We start from the raw sequence: 26,286 nt of genomic DNA on the forward strand, positions 1-26,286 counted from the left end.
TTGGTGACGTTATAGTCTACACAACAAAGCCCATGTTTGGGTTAACAGTTTACATGTATACTACAGCGGGAAATAGAATAATAATTAAAACGATTATATTAGTTTGTACATTTTCAGTGTTCAAGTTTTTTGTCTGTCTATTATCATTTTTTTTATTTATAAAAAAGCTATTTTAGGCAAAAGCAACCGGCATTTTATTTCAAAGGTTCGAACCAGAAGTCGTGTGTTACCCCAGCTAGTTTGACTATGTTGGTTTTTAGCCTATCAAACACAGAACAATGGACCGTGCAGAGGAGGACCAACAGGGGAGAGAGGGTGAGGAGCCTGAGGTGGAGAGGCGTTGAGCAGCTGAGACAACCACCTCAGGGTCCTAAACACTGGACAGACAGACAACATACAGACTCAGAGCAGACTGCAATAATAGGCCTACATAGAGAGTAAATAAAGAAAGGTGTATAAGAAATGTCCTTGAAGAGTTTAAAGCGAATTTACATCCAATAATGTCTATGTGTATAATTATACTAATTTCTTCAACAATAATTCAATAATAATTAAATCTATACTTTTATTTCGTTATATTATTTTCCAAATAATTATGTTTTCTAATGACTTCCGTTTAATTTACTTAACCGAGTGTTGCTGGCTACGAAGCCGAACCACTTGTTCTGAGTGGCCAATGCTGATCAAGTGACCTTCTCGAAGGACCAATCACCTTCGGGTCTGAGGAGGCGCTGGCCAATCAGCAAAGAGAATCTCTGCCTTAAATCTCATGAGGAGAGGGAAGAATTCACGATAAGTCCCACAACGAAGGATAAAACAGATCAATTATTTCAAAATCACAAGTTGAATCGTCGTAACAAGTATGTCATTATTACAATGAGTAATTTGTTGCTGTAGTTTATAGCTCTTGGAAGCTTACTTTTTTCTGTTTCGAAGGTAAGGGATTGTCTGCTAATATGTAATGTCCGTTAGCAACTCAAATGAAATTCATAATCGGACATTTTAGTTTATGTTTTGTCCCATTTATTTCATGTCTGTTGTTTAAAAAAGATAATTAAGCTAGTTAGAATTACGGTTGCAAGTCCTTAACTGACTAGTTAATTCATTTAGTTGTTAGCTTAGCTAATGCTAGGTGTTATCTACCGAGTGAAGGGTAAAGTTGGCTAACTTTCGTCTCTTCTCCCGCGCGTAATTGTCACCGCTGAAAGAGTGCAAAACCAACCTACCTGCAGATCTAAACCAGTTTACAATCACTGAAAATGGCAGATGGCGACTCCCACATTGAAAGGTAAATGTCAGACACGCATTGGTAGTTCCTTACCTTACCACCTGAATGTGTTTAAACTAACTCAATACTCTTGTCGCAACGTAAACTTAATCAGTTGACCAATCTGGGATATTTTTCATTTATCATGCATACATATTTCTAATTGGAAAGGCACACGAATGAACAAAACAGTAACAATCTGTTATGATTTAATAAACAGTTGTCAACGAATACACAATGTTCTGCTTAACAACTACAACTCAAATTATACATATCCAGTTATTTTGCTCTAAATACAATAATAAAGCGTATCATCTGTAAATGCTTCATTGATAATATCCACAGACCTGACATAAAGGTTCATTTGCACTGCCTCAGCAGCATGTGTGGAACAACTGCTGGAGCAACATCCTAGGTCAAATTAAAACTAAGTTAAATGGAGTAAATACAATGATGATACTAGATTGAGGGATATTGGAAGTCCCGCCAAGTCAGCGGTACCCACACTTTTATATGAACAGTCTTCTTCTACGTTTCTATCAAACACTAATAAATTATAGTTTTTTGATTTAAAATAAAAGGGATTAGAAAGGAAATGGTTATTGTTCCTGTTTTTTATTGTAGCCTATGGAAAAATCCAGTGGTGGGCCGTCAGGGCCAGCAAGGCCTTCTCTGCTGGCCTAAACATCATCAGAATATAAATTAAATTTTGATATATTTTTTCCACAAATACGTATTAAATTATTCCCCATAGTCTATTCTCTTCATTTTATAGCGTTCGTCTTGGCTGCGCTGCTTCCAGCCTCAGAACGAGATTTGGAGGGCTGGCCTTTATGTTAGAGCTTTTATCCAATCATATTTCAGCCATAATGTGTTGCTAGGTTCAAAGAAATCTGCCCTTAGGCCTTCAGAATCAACAGTGCGGGGCGCCTGTAGCTTAAAGTGAACGCAAACAAAACTGTGGCGTTAACCAATCAGATTTCGAGGTGGCGACACCGGGCCAGCTAGCAGGCATACGCTAACGTTAGCACGTGCACATCTTCTGATTGGATACGCACTATTGAGAGGCAGAGCTAGGCAGTAGGCAGAGCCATACAGTCTATAGAGCTCCTGCGGTCACGTGACTTTTGGTTGGGAGCCACCATTTTGGCAGTCAACATGACCACCGGTGCCAGTGTTTTCTTACCGAGCGAGTATACTTCTCATTTTAATTCAAGTGAAATTCGGCTTTATAGTACAAAATTAGAGAGATTAAATATAAGCGACCCATATAATTCACCCGGTGTGCTTTTCAAGAGCATAACCTCCTGCTCTGAAGACGATGTACCCGACTTGCGCTACGCAGACATCCACAGCTATCTTGTAAGCTTTCCATCAGTGTACTCAGGAGACTCCCTCAGAGCGTACAAAAGCTTGGAGGCTTACAAATGGTGTCAGTCCGGCTTCGTAAACAACATTCAACTGTGGAGTCTTACATCCAAAAACTTCGGCATCATCACTGCAAGGGTAAGTATTAAATTATTCCAGTTTGATAGGCAGTGTCACGTTAGCAGATATCTTTGCCTGCTCTACTTTGTGCAGTTTAGCCTTCTGCCTTCTGTTAAAAACCTCCAGTCTCGTTTTATGTCTCCTCTTCTCTGGAGATGGAAGGTAATCGAAAATTGAGGGGATAAAATCCGGACTCAACGGATTATCACTCTTTCTCCCTACAAAATAAGAAGGAATATTTCAACACGGGTTTGTTTACCACTAGCTTGCTACAAGCTAACTGGCTAGGCTGCGCCAGAGCCACACTTGTTGAGTTAAAAAGGGACATCACAGTGTCCGTTAGCTATAATAACTGGGTGCTACTTCTTAAATTAAACTAATTAAATTTAATTAAACTGACCAGAAACTTTTTGTAGCATTGTACTGTATTCCTTCACCCACCTGATATGAAGTGATCACTGCATAAGCGAAAGCCAACGGCCGGGGGGTCCCATCTTTCAGTCTTTTTCTGAAGGCTCCTGGCTCTTTTAATCGCTCCAATCCACTTCTCCCTCCTCTCCGCGTCTTTAGGAATGCGATAATACGATACACCTTTCTTTTTCCCACGCCTATTTGTGCAACCTGGTGCACAGCAGTTATCCACCATCCTTGACAGTCTGCCAGTGCCTGTCAATTTACTGCCGCGATGACTGCCAAAATGGCTGCCCCTGTCGTATCTCGTCACGTGACCAGCATATATGACATCATCTGCAGGAGCTCTATGGGCAAAGCTAGCAAACAGAACTAGAACTTGAGCGAGCTAATTTGTGTAGATTTCTACAAGCTATTTTTTTCAACCCACAATGGCTGAAGGAGGAGAAGAGATCAATTTGGTAGAAGATATAATTACAACGCCATTTTCAAAACGAACTTTTCAAGTAAATCTACACATCTTGAAAAGGGAACGACCAACTCCAACGCTAGCGAGCCTAGCACAGCAGGGAAACTACGAGCGGTACCCCTGGCTCACAGCCTCCGAGAGGCACTGCAAATTGTACTGCCGGGAATGCCTGGTATTTGCAACTGATCGATTTGGTGTTTGGAGCCACACTAAATTTGCAAACTTGAGTTGTCTAACCAAGGCAGCAACGAGACACCAAAGCACAGCTGGGCACTTGGAAACACTGGTGCTTTTGAAAACCTTTGGGGACACCCGAGTTGATCTACAGCTCAACGAACAAGTGCGCAGGGAAACGGAGCTCCACAACGAAAGGGTGAACAAAAATAGGGAAATATTGAAAGACTGATTGATTGTGTCCTGTTTTTAACTTTGGAGCAGAAATAAACATGTTTACAGCCTGGTTCAAAAAACGGTTTTCTCTGTATAGCTAGTTTCCGCGTTCATGACAACTGTGAGGGGGGTGAATTTTCATTAAAAAATCCAGTTCAAAAGATATTAAGCCATAAAGTTCTGCATAATTAGGGGCGTGGCTGATTTGAGTGACAGCTGGGGTTGTTATATTAAGGTTAGCCGCATGGGATAGCTGTCACCTCATCCACTCAGCTCTCTAAATCGTTGAACTTGACCTATCGGTCGTGTTAGGCTTTTCTGAGTATTTTAATACGAAATTCTGAGGGATAACATGTCTTGCTATGCAGTTAATTGTGCTAACAGACCATCCAAGGATTCTGTGGTTCGTTTTTTTCGGTGAGTGAAATGTTTTATTGAAGTGTATTATATATGTTAGCACCATTAGCAGGTATCGATTTTAAGAGTGCCTTAGGTCACCTCCTTATGCTGTAGGGTAGATTAACTTTACTGCAATCCAGTAATGACCGCTAAATTAGCTAACGTTATAGTTATTGGGAATAATGTTAAAGAAAATATGTTCAAAAATGTCAACGTCTGGTGAGTGCTGCGAGTTACAGTTCAGGTTAGCATATACCGGTAGCCTAACTTCTAGCTAGCTTGGTAACCTCGAGGTAGGTGGGCGTGTTCCAGCAGCCAGGCTTCATTCGCCCCGCCCCAGTTTCACTCACAACCCAACCCTTTAACCATTTATGGATTATCCGGGAGCAGGCGGAGTCAGGCACTGACAAGATGGCGGCCATTTGAGCTTCATTTGAGCTCTTCAGAAACCTATGGGTGACGTCACTGAGGGTTTGTCCATTATTTTTACAGTCAATGGTCTAAATGTATAGTTTCTAGAGCCATGGCATCATAATGATGGTATTAAGAGGTGGAATAATTCAGGTAGGACTGTGTAGGACATCACTGAAGGCCTAGGTGTGAAATGCACGGCCCGCCACTGGAAAAATCCCACTTAAAAACAACATGGTGTAATATTTTTACACCAGACCACCATTACATTTTTCATCTCGCGCACCCCCTGGTGGCAGCTCGGGTGCGCGCACCACACTTTGGGAATCCCTTCCCTAAGTGATTCTACTGTTGGCCACAGAAGCAGAGTGCTACAGTAATGTAAGGAGTACAAATACAAACTTGTGAGCTCAAAACATCAACATTTTATTCATAATACCTGTCTGGCTTTGTATTTGTGTTAACATACAATATTTCTTCATGCTGGAGGGATGTATTTATTCTGTTTTCTTGTCTGCAAGTCTTGACGAGGCGGAGGACTTCTCAGGTTCTGGCAGTGACTACGAGGCCACATTAAAATCCACAAAGCGGAGAAAACAGGCAGTGACTGGACCACGGGTAAAATATCTTGTTCTCTCTCTGATTTGTTAAATCTAATTTACAACCAATAGTTTACATTAATCACAATGGAGTAGATCAGGGCTAAGATATGGTCCAACTTTGGTATTTTTTATGAATCAACTTGCATCGTTGTCTATTATATCTTGGTTCTTATAAAATAAGGCTTATCCAGAGTCGTGATTGCTGTGGTAAGCCTGCACCTTATCTTACCATGGCTACCCCTAATTCAGTTGACAACATCAATTCACTTCAAATCCTCTGCTGAGCTGCCCTCCCTTTTCTTTCATCTAAAGCCACCCAAGAGACCCAGGCATAAAGCTGCATTGAGGGGGTCCAGCCCCAGTAGCAGCCCAATCCCCACCCCTCCACACCCCTCCCTTCAGCAGCAGCAGCAGCCTCGAGGGAGATCCAAGAAGGCCTCTCCTAAATTGGTGACGAGAGTGAACAAGCGGAACCGGGGAATCAGTGCAGAGGATATCTATGATGCTGTCCGCTCTGGAAAGAGTGCCATGGTGGTGAGCAAACCCTCAGCTGAAGAGCAAAAGGGGGAAGGGGTTATAGAGATAAACACATGCCGGGATGTAGGTGCTGAAGGAGGCATGTGTAATGAGAAGGGAAACAAGGCTCTAAAGCAACAATGACAGAGATTATCATCTGCTGTCAGTGACTGATCTGACCCTACAGAATCAGCTTTGATACGCAAAAAGGAAGGAGTGTTTTCACTGGGATGTGTAGTCGATGATTGACAGCATGCGTCCATCCCAACCATTGTTGTTCTGGGTCCAGTCTCTTCTGGTTAAAGACTACCAAAAAAGGATCACATAACAATAGGAAGACAAAACAGAGTGGTGAGCAGTAATAAAAAGAGTGTCACTACAGTGTAGAACAGCAGCACACTGCAGATGGTATTTCTAGGTGAAGACGACACGTTCAGCAATTTCACAACATTTGAGTCTGTTACAGAAAGGTTTCTCAGTTGTTTTTGGCTCTTTTCTACTCCCTCCTTCTTTTATTCTATTTCCAATTATTTAAATGTTACACTGGTAGTATACACAACAGATTAGAGTTGCAAAATGTAGTCAACTACTACATTTTGCAATCCACTATTTTCAGCCTCTCAAATGTGTAGATTTCCAGCTTTTCTCTTTTTTGAAAACACATTAGACTACAGTTATTTTGGACTGACATAAGACATCTAAACAAATGATCGTCTATTTAGAGATACTGAGATGGACTTTATTTTTCTCACATTTTATTGACCAAAAATAATAGGTGGATTATTCAATAATGCAAATAATTGTTATATGCAGCCCTACAGCAGATTTTTATGTAGTGTCCGTTTATTTGTATTGGTGTCATAGTTGCCAAAACTAAATAAAGGAGAATGTAAAAACAAGGAAAGAAAAAACATGAGCCTGCGTATACAAGTCTGGAGAACTTTAGGGCATACCCAAATATGTGACTGAGCAAAACACAAGGGGCCAGTGTCAGGAAGAGGCTGAAATCCATAATGTTATTGAATTATATATTGTTATATTATTCAACCACCCTTTGATCTAAACCCAGCATTCTCATTGGCTGCTTTCTCCCTGTCAATCGGCAGACGTTGGTGGACGAGTGGCTGGACAGCTACAAGCAGAGCCGAGAGGCGGGGCTGCTTGTGCTCATCAACTTCATTGTTCAGTGCTGCGGATGCAAAGGTCAGAGGTCAAGAGGGAGCCCAGGCGGGGGGGAGGGGTCAGAGTTCAAAAGATTATCTTTCCAATTTTAAGCTCGGCAATGATCAGCAGTCAGCTATCGATCTCTCAGTGCGGCAACGATACAATGTCTAGGTGCTGTGTTAATCCTCTGTCTATTGACAACGCAATATGTCAATGTTTTGTGAAAGTGAAATGAAATTTAAAATAACTCATACTATGCTTTTTAATTGTTTAGGAGAACCAGTGTTATTGGATTTATACCTTCTGTCTTTTTTCATGTATTTATCTCTCGCGTGTCGAATACTTGTGTACAGGTGTGGTGAGCAGAGAGATGTTGGACAGCATGCAGAATGCAGAGATCATCAGCAAGCTAACCAGGGAGTTTAATGAGGTAAGATAATTAAGATTTGTTTAAAGACATACTAGAAAATAAAGGTTATTCTCCCAGACGGTGTCCAAATCTAGTTCATCGTAATGTTTCTCATCCAGTCTCAATTCTGCTGCAATTCGCTGAGAAAGTCAACAACCTCTATATCCCAGGAGATTATTATCTCAAGGACAGAGTACAGCGTGATGAACACCCCAATTAAAATCTAATGCTGATAAATGGACACATTAATGAGTTAATCACTTCGGACTTTGAATGTGTCTTCCTCCAGGATTCAGCAAACTACCCTCTGTGTACCCAAGGCACTGAGCTGAGGCGATTCAAAGCCGGCCTGTGTGAGTTTGCTCAGGTTTTGGTTCGCTCCTGTAGCAACAGCCTCATTTATGACGAGTACCTGTTCCCCTCCCTGCTGTCTCTGCTCACTGGCATGTCTGACTCACAGGTCAGAGCCTTCAGACACACCAGCACCCTGCTCTGTAAGTACATCTATACAATACAGGTGCATAACATCTAAAAGTATACACACTCAAAACTGACTTCACTTGAAAACTTCAAATATAGTTTCACGTCTACACCTTTTGATTGGTGGTTATCATGTCCGCTAAGCATTGAAGTCACCTGCTTTAGTTCTTGAGAAGGGGGGGAAATCTATGCTCCATGCACTCTGTGATACCAGGGTATAGTAATACAAAACTACTCCATTCAGTTGACATCTGCTTTAGTTGTTGAGGATCTTTTGTTTTTCAGGATGTACTCCTCCTGTATAGCTGGCTTTTATTGTTTCTCATTGTTTTTGAAAGCTCATTCATTTGATTGAAACCACAAAATATAGTAATTTACACTTTGAGCAGACTGGTACTGTTGACCAAACGATACATTTAGGTGTGTCAGAACTCTCTATTCCTGACAACCTGCCTGCTTTCCTGTATTAGCCATGAAGCTGATGACTGGACTGGTGGAAGTGGCTGTGACTGTGTCTGTTCAGCAGCAGACCACCCAGCGGCAATACAACATAGAGAACAGCAAGGGTGCATCTGACAGAGCCTCTGACAGACTGGAGGATCTGCAGGCCACCATCAGTCAGGTGACACCTACACACACACACACACACACAGACACACACACACACACACACACACACACACAGACACTGGTATAAATGCATGCACAAAGCCTCTCTCTCAGAATAAACATGTGCTGTTTTTTTTCCATGTTTAAGGATGCAACTAGTGCTTAGAGAGGCTATACTAAGGTACTCGTATTGAAGACACTTTTGCAAGCAGGAAATCGAGAACATGCTCGCCATTGCCCTTTTTTCAGTTTAAATCAAGCTCATAATAAATACAATCCAGAAATTCTCATTGACATGTTTGTGTTGTAGCTGCGGGAGAACAGAGTGGAGGTGTCCTCCATGATGAACGCTACGTTTCGTGGTGTGTTTGTGCACCGATACCGGGACCGGCTGCCTGAGATCCGGGCTGCCTGTATTGAGGAGTTGGGCATGTGGCTGAAAACTGCCCCCGCAGACTTTCTGAATGATGGATGTCTGAAGTACCTCGGGTGGACCCTACATGACAAGGTAAACACACAGACAGGATTAGAAAAAAGAAAAGGCTCAACAGAGTTAATTAATATTTTTTCCTAAGGACTTTTTTTTGCATTAAGCTTCTATTTTGGTTAAAAGTGAAGCTCCATGTCTGTATTTAAGAACGTCAACACGTTTATTAAATCAACTTTGAATGTGTTTTAACTTTAGATTTGTGCAATTTATTGTGTGATTCCCTCTATAGTAGCTGAAAGCGGAAGAAAAATGTCCCCACAGTGAAAATGATGTTTGAAAGGGCTTATGTCCAACAAATATTGATTTAGTTGGATAAGATAATTCACAGAATGTATTTAACCAACTATTTGTTCTTGTTTTTATATTACTAATGATATTAGTAACCGAGCAGAACCACCAAGTTAAACAAAAGGAATAGAAAATAAAACCTGTGCTCCTGTCAAATGTTCATTTAGAAGTTGACGGTCAATGTATTTTCAATGAAGCTTGAAACTCTTTGGTACAGCCCTTGAATCTCACCTCCCAGTGGTAGCAGCTGTCTGCTCTCTGCAGGGCAGTAGTGGACTGCAGTGTACAGGCTATGGGAATCTTTTCAATTGAAATTCAAGATTTAAAGTCTGAAAGCCTCTCCCACCAGACGCTGTTGTAGAATATCTGCACACAAACCAGAGAAAGTTCACATACTCTCTCACAAAGAGGGAGGTCCTCTATGAACTGACTCTTACATCAGTCTGTGTGCATTTTACAGATTATCTGTGTGTCTGTACTCTATTCTTCTTTTTTCAGCAAAGTCCAGTGCGTCTGCAGTGTGTCCTTGCCCTCCAGGCCCTGTACCAGGAGGAGGAATTCATTGGCCGCCTGGAGCTTTTCACCAGCAGATTTAAAGTAAGGCATCCCTCTGGATTGGATTCACCTCATTTAATGTCTCTTTTCTCCCTCCTTCTCTTGTCTGTCTGCACAGCCTCTCTTTAATCTATTGTTTCTATGTTGCTGCTTGTCTGTCTGTGTCTCCACTGTATTATGGTGCCCCCTCCCACTTCTTTGCCTTTTTTCTTGTATTTTCATTCACTGTTCTGGGGTGTTGTGTCGGTCTTATCCTTTGTCTCTGGGTGTGTGTCTGGGTGCATTAATTGCTGCCAATTACTGATGGTTAATAAGCTTTTTTCAAACACATAAAAACCCTCCTAAGCCACATGTGCTGCTGCAGATAAATGGTTTTCATGCCATGGCTTAGTGCCTAATCAGTGGGTTTGTATGCGTGCATGCATGTCTGTGGGTACTTTAATGTGTGTCATTTTTACACCCATTTGTCTGCTGGCATGGCTGTTCTTCTATCTGTTTTAAGGAGAGGATGCTCAACATGGTGCTGGACAAAGACCAGGAGGTGGCAGTGGAAGTGGTCAATCTGTTGCTGCTGATCCAACAGTGAGCACTTTCTCTAAAGGATTCTCTCTCTTCCTGTATCAGCAACACACAGTTGAGGAATTGAACTGCCGTAGATGAGAGCATACCAAATTTAGCACGCTTTTTACAATTTCCTCGTTTTGTTGGGATGGTTTTTGTGCTTTAATAAGAAATGGTATATTGAGGATGCCATTTCTAGAGTTATTTATGATGTGATCCAGTTATTTTATTCAGTCTGTCTTTGATCCATGAATGGGCCTGAATACAATCTGATAAAGTGATGCACAGTCAGCCAAACCAAATTCTTACCTAAAAATGTGAGATGAAAATCCCAAATACTGCAAATATATCCTGGTTGTCCCCCTTCCAAGTCTGGTTTCTCAACAATAGAAGTGATATGGTTACTCATAGCAGTGATTACAGTCTTCAGTCTCGAGTCACAATCTAGATGTATTCAAGATAACTGCAAGGGATGAATGTGATGTTGACATTTAGGGGGACATCCTACTGATTGTTAATAAAGGTTATATGAATGACGTACTGTCCTGTGTAAAATACCTGCTAAAATAATACTGAACTGTATGTAGTCAAGAGACAAAACGATGTTGGTTTTTCACCTTGTGTTTTATATTATCCAGTAACAGTTGTATGTACACATGTGCAGGATGACAGAGGACGGTCTGAAAGAGGAGGAGTGCGGACACATCTATCCGCTGGTTTACGCTTCAAACCGAGCCCTGGCGTCTGCCGCTGGCAACTTCCTCTTTAACAAGTACGTGTTCATGTTTCTCTCCACACTAAACACTTAAACCGGCTGATTGTTACGAAACGATCAGTCTTTAATTCACTCGTATGTCCTGTCCCACATAATGGTTTAACGTTGCACACGGACACACTGGTGCAGGCAGACAGACGGTCTGCCTAAATCATGCATCCTTCTGACCCTCTTAGCACCTTTTTGTACGACTAGCAACGCATTTTGTAACTCATTGTGATTAGCAGCAATACAAAGCGAGTTATATACATGATACACACACCTTCAATCTTATTCATTTATGGTTTGGTTTTAAAAAATGCATTGCTTTTAGATGGATAATTAATAGTTGACTCTGTTATAGGCTTCTCCATGGAAGAAAATGTGTGACGCTGTCTACAAAAGCTATAGAAACAAAATCAGAAGTGGCAGGTCATAACTACTTTTTAAAAAAATAGAATCTGCAATCTTTGCTTTCCTAGTTGTGTGGCTCTTTCTGTATCAGACAAATTCAATTTCTGTTCGTTGATTGATTTCTTTATCAAACACATTCCAGCAAAACATAAAATATCTTTCATGGCCTTGGTACACACTACATGTTTGCGCAGGCTAAAGGTGATTGACATGACCACTGAATATATTGGTAAGAACCATTCCTTGAAATCACTCACATCCTCGTCAAGATGAGTATTTCTCTTTCAACAACATAATTTTTTCTGATGAACATTTTTCAATATTATCAATGTATCCAAACTAGTTAACTCAAACAGAACAGAATGTAAACCAAACGTGATCAGTATAAGTCAACTTTTTTCATGTCTTTCACCTTAGAAACACTGAGAAAACTCAAATTTGCAGAATACAATAAATACTCAAATACATTCATTTTGAGTCCATAATACCAATTAATCCCAGCTTAGCGAATGTTATTCCTAAGCGCTCAAAGTCGATACAATCTCATTACAACTCAGCTAATTTGTTTGCAGCCGAGTTATGCCCACACCCAAAGTCATTTGTCAAACTCTCTACTTGAATACAAGGTTTTATGTTGAAAATGTAACTATCTACTTTGTCCATGTAACGTTAATGCATTGTATTCAAAGCCATACATGATTCTGCAAGCCTGTGCATTGAGTGACGTTATCTCACTGGCCACGAGCATGGTGCCGTACCAAGAGAAGCTGTGAGCTGGAATATCCCACTTAGGTTCACTCTTAGGAGTCTTTCAATGTTCATCTGTCGAGTCTTGTTCTGAACTTAGATTTGATGACATTCATGTCAGAAAAAGAAGATTCACAGAGGTATGTAGACCCAAACAAAGCAGCTGTCTTCAGAGCTGCTTGACACAGATTCTTATAGTTTTCTGGCTCAACCAAGGTCCAGAAATGTTCAGCATGCTGTTGAGATTTCAGCTGTATGTCGTTTTGGAGGTTTAAAAGTTCCATTTCCATTTCCACAGGATCGATACAAAAAGGTATGCCATCTGCCCAGAAATCTGACTAATGTCCACATTCATGAATGGGTTGGCAATTAATGTCACACAGGGTTCAAGTCTCTCAAAGTCTCTGAACCTGTCTGCAAACTCCTGGCCAAGCTTGATCAAGAGGTCACAGTACTTCTCTGTGTTCAAAGCATCAGCTACCCCTGCATGGGTTTCCAAAACCTTTGTGACAGAGGGGAAATGCTGGAATCTTTTGGCCTTCAACTGCTGGATGAAAAAGGCCAGTTTTGCGCTGAACGCGTTAACAGCACTGATCATGTTGCAGACGTCTTTCTCTTAACCTTGCAACTGTACGCTCAAGTTATTCATTTTCTCAGTTACATCTGTCAAAAACGCAAGATCAAGGACCCACACTGCATCAGATAACAAGGTGGTGTCCTCCCCCCTCTCTTCCAAGAAAATCTTGATTTCACCCAGCAAGGAAAAGAAACGTTGCAGTACTTTACCCTTACTGTGCCATCTGATGTCAGTGTGGAGCAGGAGATCTCCATAGGCCACAGTGCATTCTTCCAGGAATTGCTTGAAGGTCCTGTGTTGCTTAGCCTTTGCTCTGATGGAGTTGATAATCTTGACAACCGGCTCCATGACATGTTCAAATCCAGAGTGACGACCTGTCATCGCTGGTGCTCCGTCAGTGGTTATTGACACCAGCTTTTCAATAGGGATCTTCTGTTCCGTGAAGTAGTTCTTCACAGCATTGTAAATATCGACTCCCCTTGTTGTAGTTTTCAATGAAAGTAAAGTCAAAAACTCTTCATGCGCAGTGAAATCATCAAAAACCATGCGGATGAAAACAGCCAGCTGGGCTGTATCGCTCGCGTCAACAGATTCATCCAGCTGAATAGAAAACCATTTACACCTGTTAATGTCAGTTTCCAACTGTCTTCCCGCATCCACAGCCAGTGCAGACACTCTCCTTGCCATTGTATTTGCACCAAGTTGTACATCAGCAAAAGCAGACAATATTTCTGTCTTACATTTATGGTCCTTGAATAACGTTTCAGCCACCGCGGTCATGGCCTCCTTTACAGCACTGCCATCAGTGAAGGCCTTTTTGCGTTTTGTCAGGATGTGCGCCACTTTAAACGAAGCCTCCGTACAAGCAGTAGCCTTCTGTGCTGGTCTGGTAAAAACAGACTGCTGTCGTTGTAGTTGTATTTTCAGCTCCTTTATCTTTTCTTTTCGTAGATTGCTACCAGCGGGAAAGTTCCGTGAGAAGGTTCTGTGGACTGTGGTGAAATGGCGCTCCACATTGCATTTTTTACCGACCGCCACGCTTACTCCACAGATCAAACAAACACACTTGTCCTTTACACTTGTGAAACAAAAGTCTATTTCCCAATTCTCGTGAAAAAAGTATGTTTTCCGCCTCTTGTTGCATTCATGCCATGGTCAAGCTAATGCTGCGTTTAGTGTTTGCCGCGTTTACATCAGAGGTCGGAACTGGGAGTGACGTCACATTCGAGGTCGGAAAAGATGGACACGCCTTGTTTACAGATTTAGCAATTGCCTCGGGTTAGCCATTGTTAGCAATACCGGTTGATAACAGCGCTCTGTGTCATATTTTGTGAAAACAAATATCGTAGCAACATATCTTCAGATAGAAGATGAGCGGTACTTTATGTACAGATGACAAATGAAATTGGCATATTATGAAAATGTGTGTTTAAATCTTATATACAGTCTATGGTTTAAATGTAAACTATTTGGCGAGCTACTTTGAAGGGGGCGGCGAGTGACTGGTAGCTCGCGAGCGACGTGTTGGAGACAGCTGCACTACATGTTACAAGCAGTGTAAAACACATATGTACTTCCCTTTTTTAAACTAAGCATCTGCCTTTAATCAGTGAGCAATGTTCCCATGCCATTTCTTTATTTTTGGTGATGTACATGTTCTGTTTGTCTGTCAGGCTGAAAAGTGTGATTGACAGTGACCACTGGGTGAATGATAACATTGGAAATGCAACCTTCCTTGAAATCCTCATCACCTTCTTCATCCAGAGTGAGGTAGTGTCTCTTTCCAATCCTTTCATAATGTTTTCTGATTAAATGTCTGTTCAAATCCTATACAAACGTGTTATCCAAAGCCTAGTTAACTTGGCAAACAGAAACAGAGGGTCCAAACACGAAACCGTGATTCAGTTAAGTCAACTTTTGTTCATGTCTTTTAAAACCCTTAGAAAACATGGCTCTGAGAAAACAGTCTAAATTCAGGGAATAAGATTAAATATCTGGCAAATCCAGGTTTTATTTTGAGTTCCCTATGAAATACTACATTTATCCCCAAGGCTTAGCAGGAAGTGTTATTCCTACAGCAGCTCAAGTCGAGTCGCAAGTCTTCTTTTTACAACTCCAGGCTAATTCTGAAGTCTGCAGCTCTGAGTTAATGCCTGTCACATCCCAAGAGTCTATTTGCTGAAACTCTCTGAATGATGGAGTACAAGGTTTTTATGTTAAAACTGTAGACTATCCGTTGTGTCATGGGTAACGTAAATGGCATTGTAGTTCAGAAGCAGAAATGTGTTTGGAAGCTGTGCATTGAAGGTACGTTGTATCTCCTCTCCGGACAGTTCCACGAGCACGGGGCGTACCTGGTGGACAGTCTGTGGAGCGTGGCAAGTTCTGAGCTGAGAGACTGGGAGACTATGACAATGTTTCTCCTGCAGGAGTGTGGTGAGGGAAAGGATACCCCAGTGTTAGCTGCAGCAGAGCATAGAGCTCCGCAAGGATTTCTACAAGGATTTGAAATCCAGCCAATGGGAATAAAGTAGCCTGCTGCGGGGCCCTTTGGGAAAAATGTCTGCAAAAGCCCTAAGATGTGTGGCCTCATGCACATTTTAATGTCAGTATTGCTTCCTACTGATAATTAATACATATTTAAATGAGTTTGCCTACCTGATTATAAATATGTAGTTAGTTATTGGAAGAGGTTTAGGCTTCATGTGCATATATTCTGTAATTAGCAATGTATTACTATAACTATTTCTAAATGATCAGGAGTTTAGAAATGATTAATCATGAAAAGCGTATTTTTAATTGATTTATTTAGACATGAAATGTGGCTGTGGTTTGTATGGTTTTCCTACACTAAGTTGTTTCCGTGTGCTGCTCCCTCGCTGCATGGTGCCTTATCAGCTGTTATCCTCTCACTTCTGCTCGTCTGTGTTGTCAGGTCTGATGTACGAGGAGGAGGAGGCTCTCATAGAGCTGATGGTGTGTGCCCTCAAGCAGGCAGCGCAGGCGAGCCCCCCTGTTGGGAGAACTCGGGGCAAGACGGTGGTGACACTCAAACACGTGCAAAATAAGTCTCTGTAGTTTATGTTTAATCTGGAACAGTCGAGTTTGTGGGCGAGAGAAATGTCATAGGTCTTTGTTTTTACTTCAAATATACCCCTCATAGAAACAGTTTTAAAGCTACGCAACTTTGTGACACTAAAGAGGACTACATTAGATCAATCACACCATCCTGAATCACGTGTTGAATAAATCTGTTCATTGCCATTCTTGGTAACATTAATCTCAGGTTTCATCCTATTCAACAAAGACATTGTATGAAAGAGCTGGGCCTGAGATGAAGTTTAACCATTTATTAGGACAGAAAGATGCTTCATTTTCACTCATTTTAATGTAAATGTTCCTGTGCTGGCTCTTACCCCATCTTTGGTCAAGCTACTTGCATACATAGGATACATAGGAAGCAGACACACACACACACACTTGAATGGTTACTGACTATTTTTTGTTCTTGTGTGGTTGAATTGCTGGCCTGTGACTGTTGTACATGTACATGTGGGATTAGCTTCTCAGTAAGAAAGCTAAGAAGGCCCAGGAACAAGACCGGAGACGCATCACCATGCACTTCATCCCATTACTGCCACAGCTGCTGGCCAAGGTACAATCAACCCAGTCAATAACACTGATATTATATACAGAAGTGCATTTGATAACTTTGTACACAGAGCGTTAAAACTGCTATGCATTGACATGAGGTGTTAGTGAAGAAGCCGAAGCGGCGGCAATCTGAAACTAAATTCTGCACTCCAGTCTCAAAGTTCTACCTTCATTTTGTATATTGCCAGGCTTTAAGTGTAAAGGAACACATGTTACATTGTGACATAATTAAGAATAAAAAGATGGTAAACATATCTGTAACTGACTGTAAAAAATGACTTCATGAGGTCACCATCACATTTAGTAGAAATTGGGATTATCAGCAGGATAACAATACTACTATAATATCCAAATGTGAACTCATCAATACTTTTTCCTACTTTTCATAAATATATCTTAATATTGTGAAATTTGGATTAGGTTACTGACTACATTTTGTAAAAAGTATTTAGTAATTGCATTCAAGCACACTTTAAAAATGATATTGCTTCCTCATTAAATTGAGAGTAAAGGTATAATCACATGCATATATTTCTTTCTTTTAATGTTATGCTTTTTCCTCCCTTCACTGACCTGCAGTACTCAGCGGATGCAGCGGTGGTGACTCTCCTCCTCAAAGTTCCGCTCTACTTTAACCTGGAGATGTACAACAGCGTGCCACGGCTGGAGAAGGTAGGAGTGGAGAATAATCAATGACCCCAGATAGCTGGTTAAAAATCTCCTTGGAAACCAAATCATGCCCTCCCATACAGTTTCCATCCTACCAATCTTATTTTAAATTACTACTTCTAAACCGGTTCTCTATTGATCTTCTCCCCAGTATCTGGACCAGCTGCTGGCTCAGTTATGCGGCATTGTGGAGAAGCACACAGAGGTTACTGTGCTGCAGGCTTGTGCCACCCTGTTCAGCGCCCTTTGTGCCGAGAGCTACACCTTCTCCTCCCGCGCACACATGGCATTCAGCCAGCTGCTGGACGGCCTGACCGAGTGCTTCAGCTCCTACCTGAGTGACCTGCTGCAGGTGGGAGTGTGTGTTAGTAAAACTCTGTAAAGGCAGAAGGGGTTTGTTGTTAAATACATGCATCTGCAGTACTTGGTGTGTAATAGTATTATTGGTAATGGGAAGTCATCTGTTAAACATCATATTTTAAGAATACAAAGGTATGCACACCAACTATATTTAATGACACTATGCCAGAACACCAAATGAGGCAAAGAAAAATATATATATACAAATGACAGACCTAGAAAACATTATGTAACTGACAGGATGTGAAAGGAATACTACACCAAAGAAAAAAGACTCATTTGTCGAACAACTTCTCACCGTGTACCGTGCATTCTTGGAAAACATTTTTGGGGGGCCTAAACAATGAATGTAGAATAAAAAACAGAAAGTTAAAATTGGGTCACGATGCAGGTCAGCAAAACAATATCAAAACATCCGTTCAAAATCCAAATCTCATTTGTATAATTGTGTGCGCGCCCCAATCACATGTCTTTAAAAAAAAAAAGAATTTGTGGTTAAGTCTTTTTTTTAAAGTTTGATAACCTGTGTGTGTGTGTGTCTTCAGGGTACTGAAGATGAGGATGACGGCTACAGTGCAGCCATTACTCTGAAAAGGCTTGCTGCTCTGAGCAGGTAAGTGTGTGTTATATGATAAACATGGCAGCAGGAGTACAGGTTATTTCTCACACAGAACTATGTGTGTGTATTGTTGTTTATTTGTTGTGCAGTGTCAAGGACACAACAGGCTGGAAGCTGTTCGAACCTTGCCTTGAGCTTCTGAAGAGCAGGATGGAATCCAGAGAGCTCGACAAAGAGGTTTGTGATAGATGTATATTTGAGAGAGAGCATTGTGATAACCTTTCAAACCAGGCTTTCATTTCGATTACATGCTTTTAAGCCGGCCTCTGAATTTGCTCCATGTTGTACATTCAAAGTACAGAACATAAGAGTACTAATACTAAGTGTGTAGGTGCAAACACTTTAATCAGGACATTTTCAGCTCAGCATTCTTTATCCACACATAAAAAAGAAAATGCCTGCATTTGAAAGGGCATTTTCTACTGAAACACAGAAGAAATTCCTGTAATGTCGCAGTCCTTCGGGAGTTGTTTGTCAGGCAAGTTGACATTACATGCTAGTGCGGTCATGTAATCTTCACAAAAATGATTTCTTTGTGTGATTTCAGCTCATGGTGTCGGCTCTGAAGTGTGCTGCCTTTCACCTGATGTGGGCTAAAATGAACGCAGTCAACTCGACTCCAGCTGAGGTGTTCATCGGCAGCCATGTGGTTTTATTTTTTCCTCCGACATTGCATTCACCCATTAAAAATAGTTTGACCTTCGCTCACTCTTTGTCACAAACACACACACCTTGACTCCTGCCTACCTGCTCACGATCACAGCAAACCCTCAGTGGCTGTGTTGGTGTCCTTCCTGTGTATTTGTGGAGCTCCTTTCGTCTGTGTTGCTCAACAAGTCACCGGCTGCACAGACAGCAGGCAATTAACACAACAATCTGTTGCGTTTCCAAGCCCACGATGACACTCAGACATGTATTTCCCACTGGTTCACACTTTTTCATTCTGTTTCTATTAATGCGTTAGTTGTTTCTCATCCTATCCTCCTTCTTTTGAGCTCATTGAAACCATCATTATTAATCATTCGTCCTTTTGGGTGTTTATATCAACCAGAGTTTGCGAGAAAATTCATGTTATCCCTTCCTTGTGTTAAATTGTTCATCTCTTTTCTACTTGCATGTATTAATAGGCAGCACAGGTTGACAGGTTCTTCCTTTGTGTAATCACACACACACACACCCTTCTGTTGATGAACAAATAGACAATCTTTATAAAACATGGTCTGTGGTTGTAGCATATTTAATTTCTACAGTCTTAAATCCATATTGGTTGTCATTTCTTGCCCCTCATCCTGTCCTGCAAATAGAAATGCAAAGATGTAATGATCCGTGTACCTTTTGCTCCAGGAGGAATTACTGCACCTGAAGCAGGCGATGCGCTCCTTCTGCAAAGTGTCTCAGACGTGTCTGTCTCTGAACCAGATGGAGATCAGAGATCAGGTGAGAAACGCCGACCCACTCAGTGTGACAGATTGTGTCTCCTGTAATGCATTACAGATAACTAGTGACCCTGTTAAAGTGTAACCACTGATTTAACCGTTCTATGATTACGGCATGGGTGACATTCCAAAAAAACCTGTAAAGATGCAAAGAAATGGAATGAATGTAATCTTATTAGTAATAAATATTAATGCAACCACTTTGTAATTACCAAGAATTGAATTCAAATGTCCTTCAGTAACTGTAACCTGTTCCTTTATTTTGTAATTGTAACGCCATTGAAGGGACCCAGATACTCCTCAAAACGGTGAACTGATCGTGGCCATGCACACTAAGACTGTATGTTATGGGCTTATTGCAAGGGAACATGTTATTTTTTCTTATATTTTAAACATTAAAAAGCAGTTAGACGTTTTTATCCTCGAGACCTCCTTTACACAAAGACCCAAAAAGACTCTTTAGAGAAAGTTTTGGCCAGCTGGTAAACTTTTTGTCAGCGCTGACGTGCTAACCTTTCTGTCTTTGATATACAGAGATGTTAATATCCTAAAGTTGTGTCCTTTGATCCACAGGCATTTGAGCTGTTGTGCGACCTGCTGCTCTTGTACAGCACCACTTCAGTCCGCTCTCAACCTGACCTCCAGGCGCTGTTCCACGTTCCGTCAGATTCCCTGCGCTCTGAGATGGCTGCTTTCCTCATGGACTACATCTTCTCTGACACTGGAGATGATGAGCTCAATGGTATTTTGAAAATAACACCTACTCTAAATACATATTGGCATAAACCGTGGTACTTCCCAGAACCGCTTTCAGTGTTTTTTGATAATGTTGTTACAGATCATCCTCTCCATTTTGTTAAACTTCGGAGTAGTGATGCTGAGAAATAGATTTTGTTTTCATAGTGGTTGTGTAGTGGTTTTGAAACAAATTTGAACTCTGCCAAAATCTTTCCCAGAGGACCCTCTTATCATTTATGCCTGCAGTCATAGTTTTGATGTTTTGTTTCGAGAATCTGCTGCTCTCTGTTTTTGGTACCACTCCCAAGCCAAATGTTGCCTGTTCCTTATCATAACCTGACTGTTGTTTTTGTTACTGTTACTCTTGCTCTCCTCTTTAGTTGAGGGTAACGAGGAGATGAAGATAACGATTCTCCAGAGAAAGCGCAACCAGCTGGCTGGCTTCTGTAAGCTGGTCCTCTACGGCGTGCTGGACCTTAACGCCGCCACCAACGTCTTCAAGCAGTACAGCAAGGTGGAGATAAAGATAAGGGCTTAAAGGGATAGTTACATTAGACATTGATTTGAGAAGAGAAGGAAGCCTTAATCGTCCCACAGAGGGGAAATTTACATTCTGCATGTGACTCATCCTAGTGTTAGAAGCAGCCATTGTGCACAGTGCCTGGGGAGCAGTGCGGGGAGTCGGGACACCTCGGTAGCACTTGGTCTTTCAAGGATTTGAACCGGTGACCTTCCGGTTCCCAAGTCAAGTCCCTACGGACTTCGCCACCACCGCCCTTATGGTGTGAGGGTTGGAGATAATAGCCCCAATAGAATATATAATTTTCTAAGTAGAAAACCTTTTTACAACTCAACACATGACTTGTTCCAGAAATGATAGTCCACATCCATGTTATGAGCAATTTAATGTATTTTTTTCCAGGATTACACCCGCCCAAAAAATTAAAACAAGCCTTTTGTCAAGGAAAATAGATGAATAACAGGTTAATACTGGCGAGGATGTGTAAGAGAGGAGGATGGTGATAAAATCTGTTTAATAAAACCAGCGAGGTGTAGAGAGTGGGTCAGTGGGAAAACTGATTTTAAAAAGCACAGATGATTTAAAGGGAATTATTACAATGCTGTGAACTTAATCTGTTAAGGATGCTTGAAGTAATTTTTTGTGCTTGTGTTTTTTCTCCAGTGCTTTAACGACTTTGGTGACATCATTAAAGAGACCGTAAGCAAGAGCAAACTCATCAGCCCCATCCAGAGCGCCAAGACGATCTGCCTCTGTCTGCAGCAGGTGGGCAACAACAGGACGAGAACCAGCCTTTAATCATTCATTCTATGCAATCCTTTGCTGTAATCAGTCTACTGAAAGTTGAAACAACAGCTAAACCTGACAGGTGTCGATCAGCTTGTGTTTGTAGTTTAAAAAGACACACTGTGGCACATGTTTATGTAAAGTCATATGTGTGTATGCTCAGCTGTTCTCAGAGATGCTGACGGAGGACCACAGCCAGCAGAATCTCAGTGAGATTAGAGAATTGGCCAAGAAGCTTGCCATGAGCTTTGGCGTTGATCTTCATCGCATCCGCAAACCACTGGTGGCCTTGCACACGTACGAATCGCACGTCTCTGACAAACACATACAGACCAGCTCTGTCAGACTTCTTATTTGTTCACGTTGATGGTGTTGATTAAACTGTTACACGTGTTTCACTCTTATATATTGTGTGTTGTTTTTGCTCTTAGGTATGGTATACGTTTTGCATTTCGGGACCCGCAGGAGGGGGAAGAGCAGAACGTGAATTTGCCCTTCCTGGAAATCCTCAGCGAGTTCAGTTTCAAGCTGATGCAACAGGACCGCACCCAGCTGTGAGACACCAAAAACCCCTCCAGATTCAGATGTTCAGTCAAATATCAGAGGAATACTAATATCGCAATATAAGCATGATATATAAAAGGACATACTGGCTTGGATCCTTCCATGATAACCACAAGGCACCTCAAAGGAAGAAGTTACCTTTTCTTTTAGCCTACTAAATCAAGATATTTTAATAACAATAAGCTTTCCTAACATAGAAAATAATGTGGCTATTCTTTAAATGTCCCTCTGTTAAGGCTTTTCAGAATGTCATTAATTCACATTCGAAGCTTGTATTTAATTGTATATATAACTGTGTTATATTTTGACACCTTGCCTTTGATTATATAATAGAACAACTGATTTCTGTGACGTCTTTCCACAGTTGTTGTTAATATGAGACTTGATGATGTTCCAAGTGAACATATTTTGATCTCTTTATAAATCCATAACGACTTTAATAATTGACCCTCCTAGTGTTAAAGCAGAACAATATTTTGCTCGTCTAAATGTTATTTTAGACGAGCAATTTTTGAAGCTGCTAGATTGGTGAATTGTATGTGGCCAGAGGGAGAGCAAAGTGTTGTGTTTTTAACCGCAAAATAAATAGTATTTTAGATTAATGTCTGGATTTCAGCAGAATATTTTGAGTTAAAGACGTATTCTTAATTTTGGAAATGATTTTTTTGTATTAATTTCCAAAATGATTTGATCCGTGCAGAGATAAAGGGTTTAAACAGAATTAAGTAACATGAATTTAAATGTTGCTCAAATTTCACCATTTTAATGAAGTTTCAAACTATTCTGTACAAGCGTGCACTTTCGTTGTGGTATGAATTGAAATGTACTTATCATTACTAAGAGCAAACTGAAAGAGCTCTACACAACCTCTAAATATTAACAAAGGCTTATCTGTCTTTGTCCTCATCTCTCTTGTCACTCTGTCCTCCCCTCCCAGCGCTGCCTTTCTGAAATCAGAGTGTCCCTCTGCTACCCTCTACTGGCCCTCCGTCACAATGTATCAGTGCTCCTTAAAGGGACGCGTCTCGTCTAAACCCATAGAGAAGGGGGGAGGAGATGTCTCTTCTCATGATACACCTGTAGCTAAACGCATGAAGACCACTGCCCTGGGTGAGAAAGACGCAGGGGCTCACAGCTCATGTTCACAGTTAAAGTTAAAAAGGTGATCCGTCTTTGATTCCCTTATCTGAAGAGATCAGTTGGCTAAGTATCTGCAAAGGATTTTTTTAAAGTTACTCATAATTGTGTGAAAGGAAAGTCTCTTCAACTCCCATTGTACCTAAATAAGGACTGCAACCAATATACTTTGGGGGGTTTTCTGTAGTCTTCTTACTCTTTTTTTCACGAGTTCCCTGGAACCTAGATTTATTTATTTGTCTTTTGTAACTTGAGATTCAGAGGATTTTTTTTCTTGGAATAAAACCCAGCTTCCGGTTTTTTTTTTTCTTCTGTGTCCTCCAGGTTCAGTGGCCAGCTCAGCGAGAGAGTCCTGGTTGGACAGCATCAGTATCCACAGCAACCTGCCCACCCCCGCCCTCACCTCCACTGCCCAGAGACTTGGAGTCAAGCAGCTTGCCACCTCCAGAAAATCCGGGGCCCCGGAGTCTGAGGTCGGCAGCGGCTTCACTGACCCCGAGTCTGAGAATGAGTTCCTCAAAGCGTAAGTTAAGGTGTATCCTTAACATGTTTGCAATATCTACTCTCTCTATAGAGATTTACAGGCCAAATCAGAGGTTAGTGTCACCCAGATTCCCTGCTTCTGACGTCTTTCCATTGGATCTTGGATTCATTTCAGATTATAAAAAAAGCTCTTGCAAACAAAAGCGTAAGATAATCATCAAATCATCTTTAGGATCATCTTTTTATTTTCTTTAGGTCGTAAAATGCAGCGGTCAATGACTTCACATCAACAACTTCAAACTAAAAGCAGACTAATGTGAAAATCTCTTTGCCTTGTGTAAACCACAGACCATCTAACCCATTGTAAAATTCAAAAAAACTCATTTAATCCTGGATGTGCAAAAATACAAACTAATTTCCAGGTCGTAGTATTCATAACCGCAGCACTTTATTTCAAAGGTTCGGAAATTACCGCCAGGCCCATGCTACCGCTGGAAATTGTCAAAAGCCAATTACTTTCTGGACGTGTAGCAGCCACTGTTCTCTAAAGGAACAATATGTCCAGAGAGCGTGTCCAACCGGCGTGGCTTTATGATCAAGGAACGTTTTTAAATCACGTCTACACTTCAGTCCAAACGTACGCTGTTGCTCTCCATCTCAAATTCAAATAGTTTAAACACCATTATGGCATACAGTATTGTCAAAGCATTGTACCAATAATGTAATTAAAACATGCTATCTATACATTTCTCTGGGGGGAATACAGTATGTTCAAACATGAAGTTAATAATAAATCCAAGTGAATCCAAATCCTTGAAATGTAGAGCAAGCTCCTGTTGACATATCAATTTAAAAATCAAGTGCTCCATCAACATAACACATCCTATTGAAATTACCTCTATGTAAGTTCCGCTACAGCTGACCTGATTAGGTATCCGTCTAACACGATAATACATGGATAAATTAAAGCAACTTTCACTACAAATGCTGCTGAGTTACACATTTAGTATGCCTCCCCCCTCACATTAACCTGCTGCTGTTGAACAGGTCCAGTTTTCGAAAGATGAAGCCCAACCAACGAGAGCTGTGCTGCTCCAGCCAGACTGGCACCTCTCAGGAACAGCAGGACCTGAACTCCAACCTCACCTTGTAAGACTGACGTGATAATGTTAGAGGAGAGTACAAAGAGAAATGTTTAAATATTTTGTGTGTGCGTGTTTAAAATATCATGTCTTTCTTGTTTACATCCGGTAAGAATACATTACGTTGAAATGAACACTGTTTTCTCCCCAGACTCTCTCTGATTGAGGACGACGACGAAGAAAGAGAAGAGCCTGAGATTGAGAATTACGAGAGTGACTCCGATCATGAATCTGAATATGCACTGGTACAAAAACATAAAAGCATTCATTTCCATCACATACTTCACTTACGATTGATGAGCTTTACATAACACATTTCTCGGCTTTAGTTCTAAAGTTTGGCTGTTTTAGACAGATTTGACTATATTCAGGTATTTCCGTCCTGTCTTCATTTCAGTAGCAACATACAATACGCTGCTGTAACACTTAAATAAAGATCAATGGCTGCTTTACTGGCAAGCACAAACTTCGTTCATCCTGTTTTTTCTTTTTCTTTGCAGCCTTCCACGCGTCACACCTCCACCAGTGTCCTTGATGAGCTCTTTGATTGAGTGCACAGAGACCTGCACCGTCGGGGGATTACCCGTTCTTTCACATGAATGCATCTCTTCAATACTTCTGTACATTTCACAGTACTGAGTATTTGGGGCATCTGTTCTTCTACATGACCACTTACGGAGTTCATCTATCAGATCTATTTCAGTCATTCATTTTGTTGGAGGGGAAGAGAAAAACAAAATGATGCTGAATGTTAGGGTCAAAAGTTGATGCCATTTCACTAAATGTTATGTTCATGTTCAGTTATCTTTGGTGATTCTTGTCCGGCAGCAAGTTAAAAATATCTTCTGTTGTTCACTTATTAAAGTTATGTTCGTAGCATATTTCACTGTTGTGGACTATACTTTTTTTGTGTGTAACAACTGTTTATTCAATTATAATTAAAAGATTCTTGATTGCGCAAACACAGTGTTTTAATAAGATAGCAAGAGAGACTGGCATGACGGTGTGATGCACATCAACACATTTAAAACGAGTTCCAATATGTGTTAAGATTTATTACTGAAAATAACTATAGGAACAAGTAAGCTTTATTTTATTGTTTTTCCCCTTTTTAATAGTTCATTTAGTAATATGTCATTTCTGATATTTACAATTACACAACCAGAACCCAATTCTC

At 40.9% G+C, this 26,286-nt stretch overlaps 1 protein-coding gene across 3 annotated transcripts; it reads left to right on the top strand.

Moving 5' to 3' along the window:
* Nucleotides 1–798: 798 nt before the first annotated feature.
* Nucleotides 799–25,990, top strand: LOC134859524 (cohesin subunit SA-2). Of its 3 annotated transcripts, none has more exons than XM_063876042.1 (32): nucleotides 799–936; nucleotides 1,209–1,288; nucleotides 5,357–5,453; nucleotides 5,750–5,971; nucleotides 7,060–7,156; nucleotides 7,471–7,547; nucleotides 7,816–8,020; nucleotides 8,477–8,628; nucleotides 8,926–9,123; nucleotides 9,892–9,990; nucleotides 10,451–10,530; nucleotides 11,174–11,281; nucleotides 14,675–14,771; nucleotides 15,335–15,437; nucleotides 15,937–16,040; nucleotides 16,564–16,656; nucleotides 17,235–17,327; nucleotides 17,476–17,676; nucleotides 18,230–18,297; nucleotides 18,393–18,480; nucleotides 18,851–18,931; nucleotides 19,648–19,740; nucleotides 20,313–20,481; nucleotides 20,858–20,991; nucleotides 21,661–21,762; nucleotides 21,947–22,080; nucleotides 22,215–22,337; nucleotides 23,285–23,457; nucleotides 23,809–24,007; nucleotides 25,015–25,116; nucleotides 25,261–25,354; nucleotides 25,610–25,990. In XM_063876042.1, exons 2-32 carry the CDS (start codon nucleotides 1,260–1,262, stop codon nucleotides 25,658–25,660), a joined length of 3,666 nt encoding a protein of 1,221 aa, XP_063732112.1. In that variant the 5' UTR covers nucleotides 799–936; nucleotides 1,209–1,259; the 3' UTR covers nucleotides 25,661–25,990. The 3 variants fall into 3 exon arrangements, with proteins under 3 accessions (XP_063732112.1, XP_063732113.1, XP_063732111.1); XM_063876043.1 differs by having other exon boundaries at nucleotides 801–860; XM_063876041.1 differs by lacking the exons at nucleotides 799–936; nucleotides 1,209–1,288 and adding an exon at nucleotides 4,280–4,442.
* Nucleotides 25,991–26,286: the final 296 nt, after the last annotated feature.

The sequence above is a fragment of the Eleginops maclovinus genome, chromosome 23 (genome assembly GCF_036324505.1).
Source record: "Eleginops maclovinus isolate JMC-PN-2008 ecotype Puerto Natales chromosome 23, JC_Emac_rtc_rv5, whole genome shotgun sequence".
Taxonomy (NCBI): Eukaryota; Metazoa; Chordata; class Actinopteri; order Perciformes; family Eleginopidae; genus Eleginops; species Eleginops maclovinus.

Excerpts from the sequence above, each read along its gene's own strand:
- LOC134859524 (XM_063876041.1), top strand. The coding sequence starts at position 4,378 with ATGTCTTGCTATGCAGTTAATTGTGCTAACAGACCATCCAAGGATTCT. Across the intron at positions 5,454-5,749 it reads AGGCAGTGACTGGACCACGG|CCACCCAAGAGACCCAGGCA; the intron begins GTAAAATATCTT and ends TTTCATCTAAAG. Across the intron at positions 9,991-10,450 it reads TTTTCACCAGCAGATTTAAA|GAGAGGATGCTCAACATGGT; the intron begins GTAAGGCATCCC and ends ATCTGTTTTAAG.